The sequence below is a fragment of the Rhinatrema bivittatum genome, chromosome 3, assembly GCF_901001135.1.
Source record: "Rhinatrema bivittatum chromosome 3, aRhiBiv1.1, whole genome shotgun sequence".
NCBI lineage: Eukaryota > Metazoa > Chordata > Amphibia > Gymnophiona > Rhinatrematidae > Rhinatrema > Rhinatrema bivittatum.
This window is the reverse complement of record NC_042617.1, coordinates 361,126,472-361,138,595: the sequence shown is the minus strand read 5'-3', so window position 1 is coordinate 361,138,595 and position 12,124 is coordinate 361,126,472. Positions and strand designations below refer to the sequence as shown.

Genomic DNA, 12,124 nt, shown 5'->3' with positions numbered 1-12,124 from the left:
CTGTGAATTCCAGGCTGCCTCATTGTTGCCAACAGCACCCCAGTTGTTGTGCCTGTTGCACATGTTGGGGACTGCTTGGCCGAATTCTTATGAGCCAACCTGTAGCTTGTTATTCACCCATATGTGAGGACTACCATTCTGCTTGTCCTGGGAGAAAGCAAAGTTGCTTACCTGTAACAGGTGTTCTCACAGGACAAGCAGGATGGTTGTCTTCACAAATGGGTGACATCGAGGATGGAGCCCACCACGGAAAACTTCTGTCAAAGTTTAAACAGAACTTTGACTGGCCCCTACTGGGCATGCCCAGCAAGGCACTGACCCTGCAGCCAGCAGGGGTCTCCCTTCAGTCTTCTTTTTTCCGCGCAGCAGTTGCCACGCGGTGAAAGGAGCTCTCTAACCACGTTCCTGACAGGAATTTGGAAGTTAATTTCCTAAGAAAATTTGCCCCTCAGGGGTCTCCCTTCGACAAATTTTTAGTCATCTTACGGAACCCGGTAAGTTTTTTGCCTTTTTTCCATCGACTACCGTCGATTTTGGCCCTTGAGGCCTGTTGGCACTTACCGATCCCCAGCCTAAATTTTGGCTTCAGGCCATGGCAACGGGGTTCCGCCGTTGTCCGGATTGTACCCGGACTATGTCCATCACAGACCCCCACAGGGTTTGTGTAATGTGTTTGGGTAGTGAGCATGATGTCCTGACTTGCACCAAATGTGCCTTAATGACACCCAAGGGTCGCAAAGCCAGGATGGAGAAGATGGGGCTCCTCTTCCATGCACCCACCCCAACGCCATCAATAGCATCGACGTCATCGGAACCGGCACCGTCGAAGTTGTACCATCATCGTCAACCTTCCGGTGACCGTCCGCCATCGATCGCTTCTCGGCCGTCGACTCCCGTCCCTTCCCCGGATGGGCGAGGGGATCGGAAGGAAAAGCACCGCTATCGACGGCATAAGTCTCGGCCTGTCGAGGATCCACAGCCATCGACCTCTGCTCAAGCCGAGCCACCGACAAAGAAGCCGCGAACAGACCAGACACCCTCCACGTCTCGTTCGCCGGCATCGAGGAAACCCTCACCCTCCCGGGGTGCGGGGGCCATGATCCCACCGGTTACGGTGGTCCCTCCGGCCCTGCCTCAGCCTCCCTCTCCCGTCGAGCCGGGTATGGTTACCCCTGGTCTCCGGGCAGAACTGGACCGGCTGGTCCAGGAGGCCATCGAGAAAGCGATGAAGAAATTGCAACCTCCATCGGCACCGTCTCCGGCACCGGTTCCAGTGCCGCCCCCGACACCGACACCGGCACCGGCTTCGCCACCGAGGAGGGAACCGACCACCGAGCCGTTGATACAAGCGCTAGCACCGCTACTGAGCCGTATGGAGGCGCTCATGACGGCCCTTCCATCGGTGATTCCAGTACCATCGACAACACCACCGTCTCCGACTGGATTTTCATCGGCAGGAGAAACACCGTTCCGGATTCCCCCTTCCGGGGTGGTTCCATCGGTGCCTTCTGGTATATCTCCACCAATATATCCTTCGGTTCCATCCATTCCACGCCAGGCACCGATTCCATCGGCAGCACCGAAGCCATCAATGCCATTTCTGGTTCCACCTACGGCACCGATTCCACCTCGGTTTCCATCGATGCCTTCAGAGCCTCAGCCAGGTCCATCAGGGCTACAAGCCCCACTTGATCCCTACGATACCTGGGGCGATGATGATGATACATCTTCTGACACAGATTTACCTTCGCCACCATCTCCTACAGAGAGTAGAAAAAGATCTCCTCCTGAGGATCTATCTTTCATTAATTTTGTGAAGGAAATGTCAGAAGTTGTACCTTTTCAACTACAATCTGAAGCTGATGACAGACACCAGATGATGGAACTCCTTCAATTTCTGGATGCTCCAAAAATCATCGCTTCCATCCCTATACACCAGGTGTTTTTGGATCTGCTCAAGAAAAACTGGGAATCTCCTTCATCAGTGTCCCCAGTTAACAAAAAAGCTGACTCCACCTACCTTGTCCAGTCAGCACCATGTTTCCAAAAACCTCAACTGGATCATCGCTCTGTTGTGGTTGAGTCCGCGCAGAAGAAGGCCAAGCGTCTTAAGCCACACTCTTCTACCCCACCTACCAGGGACAACAAGTTCCTAGATAGTGTTGGACGGAAAGTCTATCATGGAGCTATGTTGATTTCACGCATAGCTTCATATCAACTTTACATGACTCAGTACAACAGAGCTATCCTTAAGCAGATGCAAGACTATGCTGACACGTTGCCAGACCAATACCAACCGCAGCTTCAAGCCCTTCTTCACAAGGGATTTGAGGCAGGGAAGCACGAGATAAGGACTGCCTACGACATATTTGATGCTTCCACAAAAGTTTCAGCCACAGCCATCTCAGCCAGACGTTGGGCTTGGTTAAAATCATCCAACCTTCGCCCAGAGGTTCAGGATCATCTTGCTGATTTACCCTGCTTAGGCGATAATTTGTTTGGAGAGCAAATTCAGCAGATTGTGGCGGAGTTAAAAGACCACCATGAGACGTTGAAACAACTCTCATCTGTCCCACCTGAGCTGACCTCCAAGCAACCGCAAAAGAAAGACTCTAAGAAGTCATTCTTTCGACCACGCCGTTATTACCCTCCATCGGCCAGGCCTCGTCCAGCTCGATCCTCTACTAGGCCTCAGCCGCGTCAGCCTAGGAAACAAAGGCCTACTGTAGCCCCTCCTCCTGGGCCTGCGGCTGGCCTTTGACTCCCCTGTAGGGAACACATGCCAAACCCCTCTTCCGGACATCCCTGTAGGAGGTCGACTGTACCATTTTCTACAACCTTGGTTGCAGATCACCTCAGATCAGTGGGTGCTAAAAATTATCGCACAGGGTTACCACCTCAACTTCATAACTCTTCCGGCAGACTCCCCGCCTCTTCAAGCGTGGAGTCTATCCACCCATTTGGCTCAATTACAACAGGAAGTATCCCTTCTTCTGCAATCAAATGCTATAGAACCCGTTCCTCCCTCTCAACGAGGCAAGGGATTCTATTCCAGATACTTCCTAATACCAAAGAAATCAGGGGGACTACGTCCCATTTTGGACCTTCGAGCCCTCAACAAATACCTTCAAAAAGAGAAGTTCAAAATGGTAACCCTAGGCGCGCTGCTCCCTCTGCTCCAAAGAGGGGATTGGCTGTGCTCTCTCGACCTCAAGGACGCTTATACCCATATTGCGATCACACAATCCCATCGCAAATATCTGCGGTTTCTAGTAGGCCACGAACATTATCAATACCGTGTCCTCCCTTTCGGTCTAGCTTCTGCCCCACGAGTCTTTACCAAATGTCTCGTAGTGGTAGCAGCATTCCTAAGGAAGGAAGGTGTCCACGTCTACCCATACCTGGACGATTGGCTAATCAGGGCCTCCACCCAACAGATAGCTCAATCCTCCCTAAAATTGACAATTCAAACACTCCTTTCCTTAGGGTTTCTCGTCAATTACGAGAAATCTTGCTTAGTCCCGTCTCAAACCTTATCCTTCATTGGAGCAGACTTGGACACCTTACAGGCAAAGGCTTACCTTCCTCTTCAGAGGGTCCACACCCTAATGTCCCTGGCTCGCCAGCTCCAGTCTCAGAACACTGCCACGGCTCGCCAGTTCCTCATTCTCCTAGGGCACATGGCATCCTCGGTTCAAGTCACTCCCATGACCCGACTAGCCATGAGAGTAACACAATGGACTCTACGACACCAATGGATTCAAGCTTTTCAGCCTCTGTCCTCCATAGTCACAGTCACACAAGCGCTGCGCCTATCCTTAACCTGGTGGACGACTCAGGTCAACCTCCTTCAGGGCTTACCCTTTCTTCCACCGGATCCGCAAGTAATCTTAACCACTGACGCTTCTCACATCGGTTGGGGAGCCCATGTGGACGCCTTTCAAACCCAAGGGTTATGGTCCAAAGAGGAAGCCGAACACCAGATCAATTTCCTGGAACTTCGAGCAATCCGCTATGCGCTCCGCACTTTCAAAGATCATCTCTTTCATCAGATAATCTTAATCCAGACGGACAACCAAGTGGCCATGTGGTACATAAACAAGCAGGGAGGCACAGGCTCCTTCCTTCTGTGTCAGGAAGCTGCGCAGATCTGGGCGGAAGCCCTCTCCCACTCCATGTACCTCAGGGCCACTTACCTGCCGGGAGTAGACAATGTATTGGCAGACCGGCTGAGCCGTGTCTTCCAACCACACGAGTGGTCACTCGATCCTCTGGTAGCGACCTCTCTGTTTCACAAGTGGGGTTCTCCCCGCATAGACCTCTTTGCGTCCCCTCAGAACCACAAAGTGGACGATTACTGCTCTCTCATTCGGAGCCAGCACTCTCGACCGAGGGATGCATTCTCCCTCAAGTGGACAACAGGTCTGCTCTATGCATTCCCTCCACTCCCTCTTGTGTCAAAGACTCTCGTGAAGCTACGCCAGGACGGAGGAACCATGATCCTGATAGCACCTTACTGGCCACGCCAAGTATGGTTTCCAATACTCCAGGATCTCTCCATCCGCAGGCACATTCCTCTGGGAAAGGACCCGCATCTGCTCACTCAAAACGACGGATGCCTCCTCCATCCCAACCTCCAAGTCTTGTCCCTGACGGCATGGATGTTGAAAGGTTAGTCCTTCAGCCTTTCAACCTTTCAGATTCCGTTTCTCGGGTCCTGATAGCTTCACGAAAGCCTTCCACAAGAAAGTCTTACTCATACAAATGGAAAAGGTACACATCATGGTGCACTTCTCAGTCCCTTGATCCCCTTTCCTGTCCAATCTCCAAATTCTTGGACTATTTATGGCATCTCTCTGAATCAGGTCTTAAAACCTCTTCTATCAGAATGCATGTCAGTGCGGTAGCCGCCTTCCATAAGGGTATTGGGGGTAATTCTATTTCAGTACAACCCCTAGTAACACGCTTTCTTAAGGGCTTGCTCCATCTAAAGCCGCCCTTGCGTCCTCCGGCCCCATCCTGGGACCTTAACCTGGTTCTTGGTCGTCTTATGAAACCTCCTTTCGAACCTCTGCACTCCTGTGACTTTAAATATCTCACTTGGAAAGTGTTATTCCTTTTGGCTATTACTTCAGCTCGCAGGGTTAGTGAATTACAGGCCCTAGTTACCTATCCGCCTTACACTAAGCTCCTGCAGGACCGCGCGGTACTCCGCACTCATCCTAAATTTTTACCTAAGGTAGTTTCTGAGTTTCATATCAATCAATCCATCATACTACCTATCTTTTTTCCCAGGCCCCACTCCAACTCTGGAGAGCAGACCCTGCATACCCTAGACTGTAAACGAGCTCTAGCTTTTTACCTAGACCGTACAGTTTCCCATAGGAAGAGCACTCAATTATTCGTCTCTTTCCATCCTAATAAGTTGGGACAACCTGTGGGTAAGCAGGCTCTTTCTTCCTGGTTGGCGGACTGCATTTCTTTTTGCTATGAGCAAGCTGGCAATCCTTTTCAAGACCGTGTTAAAGCACACTCTGTGAGGGCCATGGCGACGTCAGTGGCACACCTTCGATCGGTGCCGCTTCCTGACATCTGCAAAGCTGCAACCTGGAGTTCTCTCCATACCTTTGCAGCCCATTATTGTTTGGACGAGGCTGGAAGACAGGACTCCATCTTCGGCCAGTCTGTCTTGCGTAACCTTTTTCCAACCTGATGTACCAACACCCTTCCACCTACCCGGTTGGGTGCGGATGCCCTTTCCCAAATTTCTCCTCACTTATTGTGCTTGCTGCACACCGTTGGGTACATTTGGTGCAAGTCGGGACATCCTCAGCTCGGTACTCACCCATTTGTGAGGACAACCATCCTGCTTGTCCTGTGAGAAAGCAAATGTTGCTTACCTGATGTAACAGGTGTTCTCACAGGACAGCAGGATGTTAGTCCTCACGAAACCCGCCCGCCTCCCCGCGGTGTTGGGTTCGTTTTATTTTTACTTTCTAGGCACTGCCTGTAGCTTTGAAAATCAGACTGAAGGGAGACCCCTGCTGGCTGCAGGGTCAGTGCCTTGCTGGGCATGCCCAGTAGGGGCCAGTCAAAGTTCTGTTTAAACTTTGACAGAAGTTTTCCGTGGTGGGCTCCATCCTCGATGTCACCCATTTGTGAGGACTAACATCCTGCTGTCCTGTGAGAACACCTGTTACATCAGGTAAGCAACATTTGCTTTCTCCCAGGACAGCAGGATGTTAGTTCTCTTGAAACCCGCCTGCCACTCAGCGGAGTTGGGTTCATTACGTTTTCTTATTTTATTATTCGCTTGTACTTTTGCTACAAACGAGACTGAGGGGCTACAGCGTTAGTGGCATGCTGGGCATGCTCAGTGTGCCAGTCAAAGTTCTAGAAACTTTGACAAAAATGTTCCGTGACAGGGCTCCATCTGATGATGTCACCCACATGTGAGGACTAACATCCTGCTGTCCTGGGAGAACACCTGTTACAGGTAAGCAACTCTGCTTTTTGTTTGAGAAAAAATATTTGTGGTGAGAATATGTGTAACTAATGCCCACATTTTCAAAGCATTGCGCGTGTAAAATCCAGGGGTTACACATGTGGCCGGGCCGTGTGTGTGCCGAGTGCATTTTAGAAACGGCCCTGCCATGCACGTAATCCCCGGTACATGCAGAAGTGCCAGGCCAACAAAAAGGGGCAGGGTGGGGCCGACTGGGACAGCGACCATTAGGCCCTGTGCCAGGGAAGCATGCGCCAGCAGCAGGCTGGCGTGACATGTATAAAAGGACATGATACATGTATAAAAAGACAAGATTTATCACATTCACCAAATAGTATTTATCATAAAATTATGTAACCGAATCTTTATGGCACCTGTTTAGATTATATGATCCTATACATTTATCAACATTAATTTATGTGGCTTACTGTAAACCGTTGTGATGGTATTTAACTTAACGACAGTATAGAAAATATTTAAAATAAATAAATAAAGTTACTTCTGCTCCAAAGGAGCAGTAAGATAAAAAACAAAAGAAATTTGAGTAGCTAATAGGGGTTAGGGGTCGGGGAGGAGAGGAGAGGAGAAGAGAAGAAAGGGGAAAAGGTAGGAAAGGTATTTAGGGGTATAGGGAAGTTCCCTCTCAGTCCGCTCCTTAATTGGAGTGGACTGGGAGGGAAATAGGAAAGGCCTACTCGTGTCACCGCACGTTGGTTTTTAAAATCCCTCCCCACGCGTGCAAGTCCCGACCCGCCTGCACATGCTCGCGTGGATATTTAAATCTGGCATGCATGATATTTAAATCTGGATGCATTTCATCCAAGCCTTCCCATAAGCCAAACATTACTGACATATTGGGCTAAACGAAAAGAACAGTTCTTTTCGTTTAGCCCAATAGACTAAATGACCGACCCAGCCACTATATATTCATAAGTTCTTATGCTCCATTTTTTTCTGTCCTTTATTTCCTGGCTACTCTAGCCCCCAAGTTCTTTCTCCCTGTTATTTGTAACTGCACTTCGGCCTTCCTGTTATATGGTTTTGTTCAGTTAACCCCTAAGTTCGATGTAAACCGGCCTGATATGAAGCTTGTCATGAAGTTCGGTATAGAAAAATGTTAAATAAATAAATAAATAAATGTGCGCACAAGAATCGTAATTTATAATGTACACGCGCTGAATCGCGCATGTTATAAAATAGCCGCATCCATATGCATGTGCTGAGAATCACGCGAACGTGTTTTAAAATCGACCTCTAAGTGTGTAAGAATTCCCTCAAAAAGTATAAGTTAGTGTGATCAAATATATTTATTCTTAAGGGCCTATGAGAAAAGCTGTACAGTGCCATCTCCTGACAGGGGCCTTCATTTTTTTAGGCCCTCTATTTATAATTAGCTAAGTCCTTTCACAAGCATGCTCAGTTTAGTGTGCTCACACTATTTAGCTTGCTCTCGAAAAAATGACATGCTCATGTTAGTAACTTAATTCCAAATCCTAGTAGGTATTAAATAGCAACCAGTTTGCAAGCCCTCAGTATATAGCATGGAGAGTAAACATACTATGATATTTAGTACAAGCTCAGTAACCTTCATTTTCATATGACATCCTTCATTTGCATGTATGGACATGCACATTTTTGCAAGCTAATGTTAACATCTTTTTTGATACATTTAACCTGCATGGTAAAGCCTTCCTGCATAGCTTTCTGTTTTTAACATGCTCCTTTAGTGCCTTAATGTGCACACTAAAGTTTATTGCATATGAGATTTAGTGAGTTTTTGATAATAAGATTGAATATTTTGTATGGAAACTTGAAAAAATATTAAATCATGGGTTTAAAACATTTTTAATTTGTGTTTTCATATTGTATGCATTATGTATATTTTAATAAATGGAAATAACATCATAGAAATTAGCTTTCCAGAGGTAGCCTTACTAATTTAGAAATGGGCTGGCACTTATACTAATTTATGTAATGAAAATGGTTGACTTAACATGTAAAATATTATTCAATATGAAATACAACTATACACTTTCATTTTCAACACATTAAACTGCCTCCTTCATAAAGACTCATGTATAGTATATATAAGTTCCTTCAGAACTGTTCATAGAGAGATAGTGAATAAGGAAATAGTACTCAACTAGTACAAATTTGGACACTACTGCTAGAACAAAGTATGAAGAAACATAGAGGTCCATATTCAGTAAACTAGCAAGTGGTCAAGTTATCTGGCTGAAGTTACCCGGATAATTTGTCCCACATTTTCAATGGGATAACTACCTTGCTGAATATACTCATCTAAAGTTATCCAGCTACATGTAAAAGATAGTAAAGAAGCAATGAAATCTGCAAAACAAGAGAAAAAAGTCATTAAAGAATCTGACCAGCAGACAGGGAAAATACAATTGGCAAAAGCATAAATATAGTGGAACATAGAGAAAGTTGCTGCAGAAACCCTACGTGGATCAAAATCAGATTCAAGAACGGTTAATGATATGTGAGTTTAGAAATGAAGATGAGAGATTGATAATTTCAGCACAAGATAATGGATTACAGACAAGATGGTTTACAGCCAGTATAAAAAATTGGTAAAAATAATAAATGCAGATTCTGTAAAACATAATTAGAAATGGTTACATACCTCATTGCTAGATGCCAGGTGTTGATGTCAGAAGGCCTGTATACAGAAAGGCATAATAAGATGGCACAGCTCATCCATTAGAAATTGTGTAAACATTATAACATCACTGTACCAATTATGCACTAGAGTCACGACTCTGAGAGGTTTGTAGAGAATGAAGATGTTGTGATCATCTGGGATAGTCCCATCTCAACAGATAAAAAGCTCAATGCAAGAAAAATGGATATTGTGATAAAGGAGAAAAACACAAGAGCAGTACTGCTGATACAAGTGTCAGTACCAAGTGACTATTCTGTGGATCATATAAAGAGAAAGAAGATTCCCAAGTATCAAATGATGCAATCAGAGACCAAGAAAATGTGGCAGAAAGATACAGAAAAAGGCCCTTTTGTATTGGGTGACATTGGCCTGATTAAAAAGAACTTCCAGGCGCATCTAGTCTTGTCTGTGCATATAACACCTTATGAACTCCTGAAGGAAGCTCTTTTAAATAAGGCATTAGCAGTGAATTTGAGAGACTGAGATCATACTCAAAATACCTGACTTTAGGGTAAGGTTTATTCCTGTTAAGATATATGCAAAATCAGTTAATTTGGAGACATTACCTCATATGTAGAAACATTTTTAAGTAGTATTCATCCAACTCCCAAGATTCAGTACTGTAAGTACACTCAATAAGGATTTCACTAAAAGGGGTTAGCGGGTCTCAGAGAGAAACTGGCTAAATTACAGGGAACCTCCACTATTACACAACATCTAGAAAGTCTTCCAGCACTCCTAGAAAGGATCCAGAAAACAGAAATAGAAGGGTCACAGTGGGTTCTAATAGGTCAAGATCTGTGACACACAGATATCCTCCTCAAATCATACACACACAAAATGACTTCATAGCTTTGGAAACAGGTATATCTACAAGGTGTATCTGAAGTGGTAGTACAGTTGAAAAAAAAAGACGCAGGGATAAATATTCAGCCGCTAATTGGCTAGTTAAGTTAGCCCAGATACCCATATCTGGCTAACTTAACCTGGATATTCAACTGCGCCTCTGAATATACCTGGATAAGTTACAGTTAGCCATATATGTGGTATCTGGCTAACTTTAGATCTGCCATATGGCATGTCTAGAGTTAGCCGGTTAAGTTAACTGGCTAACTCCAAATATCGTAGATAGCCACTTAACCGACTAACTCAGCTCCTCCTCGGAACATCTGCCTCCCATTATCTGTCTAAATAGCTTTTGAATATGTACCCCCACTGTTCACAGAAACCCAAAGACCCTGTTAAAAGATCCCAAAACAGAAAATCCTTCTGCTAGGTAATTCCATTATTAAAGGCATTAACTTGAGGATAAATTTGGAAAGAAACAAACACAAATATCAAATCCCTACTGGGATCCTCAGCTATCAAGAATACAAACCAGATTTGTTTATTCTATTGTAGAAGAAAGGAATTCTGACATAATATACAGAATATAGAACAGCCAAGGAGAAGTAAATGGAAGGCCATGAGCACAAATGCTCATAGTCCAAGCAATAAAATTCCTGATCTGCAAGCCTTTGTGACAGAGAAGAACCTGGGCATTGCTGCCATCACAGAGACTTAGTTCAGTGAATCTTATGAATGGTATACAGCCATACCTGGGCTAAATTCTATTTAAGAAGAATAGAGTTGGCAGAAGAGGAAGAGCTCTTTATGTACAAAATAATATGTGACTGAAATGCAGGGAATTTGGAGAAAGGGAGAGGCACTGTGGGCAAGGATTTGTCTGGACAAAATTTACCTATTTAGTAGGGGGATAATTTAAACCCTAAAGATTTGACTATTTGAATCCCAAAGTTAACCAGACAGATCTTTTGAATATGGACCTCTATCTGTTTATATAATAGACCTATATAATCTGTTTTGATTTATTTATATTGTATTTGATAGCATAGTCAATAAGTTCTCTTTGCTTACCTTTCTGTCCATGTTACAATTTTACTTCGTCTACTATTTCTCTAGCAAGAAGTCTCCTAAAACTATCTTCAGATCAGGATCAGACCAAAGAAAAAAATGTAAACCACCTGCTGCAGCGAGTTGTCGAAGACCATTAATGCCCATGGAAAAAAAGTCAGCAGTCCGCTCAGATACAGACCATTTAGATGCAGGCCTTTTAGACATAGGCCGCTTAGACACAGGCCGCTTAGACACAGGCCGCTTAGACACAGGCCGCTTAGAAGCACGCCACTCAGACACAGGCCACTCAGACACAGGCCACTCAGATGCTTCCTCTTTAGATTTAGTTCAGGTAGATCCTGCTTCAAAACAATCTCCAGAAGATCCATAGTATAGTGAGGCATAATATAATGTGGAATATCAAAGAATAAAATAAAAAAAAATGTTGGCTCCTTAATAAAGTATATTTGATATGCCTGCTGAAGGTGAAAACCGTTTTTTTATTTGTTTGTTCGATATTTTGTTTTGATACAGAGCGTATATTCTACTAAAACTTACACTTCAAATAAACAAAAAGACTAAAAAGTGCCTTAACTTGGTCACATTTTACTGACTTTAGTAATATTTTGAAAAATATATTTATGAAAATATACAGGACAATTTTCAATAGGATTTAGCCAAATAATGAAGTAATAGTAGATTTCCCAGGTTGAAAATTGTATCCCTCAGAGCAGCTAACAGTATATGAGGGCTTTCAAAGTGTACATACTTTTAGAGGTATCCCATGGGTGTTTTCAGATCAGGGAGTAAAAAGGGCATGTGCATTTAGATTTTCAAATGTATGTACAATGCTTTACCCTCATTCTGCCACCTGCAGAAATAGGAGGTACAAAGCATGCAGGCACTTTTGTCCCCATGTACTTTGTAGACAATTTTTACAAAAAAACTACTCATGTTTTTCTTTTTGAAAATAAGCTACATTGAATTATAAAATACATTACTCCATATCTGAGTTCATATCTTTGTCGAGAAAAGTTGCA

The 12,124-nt window shown here is 44.6% G+C and overlaps 1 protein-coding gene across 1 annotated transcript in view; it reads left to right on the top strand.

Annotated features, from left to right (window-relative positions):
- SPACA1 (sperm acrosome associated 1) overlaps positions 1 to 11,564 on the top strand; it is a 514,089-nt gene extending 502,525 nt beyond the window's left edge. Inside the window, exon 7 of the mRNA XM_029595429.1 lies at positions 11,151 to 11,564. Coding sequence (XP_029451289.1) covers positions 11,151 to 11,475 — 325 coding nt within the window. The 3' untranslated portion in view covers positions 11,476 to 11,564. The remainder of the gene's footprint in view (positions 1 to 11,150) is intronic.
- Positions 11,565 to 12,124: the final 560 nt, after the last annotated feature.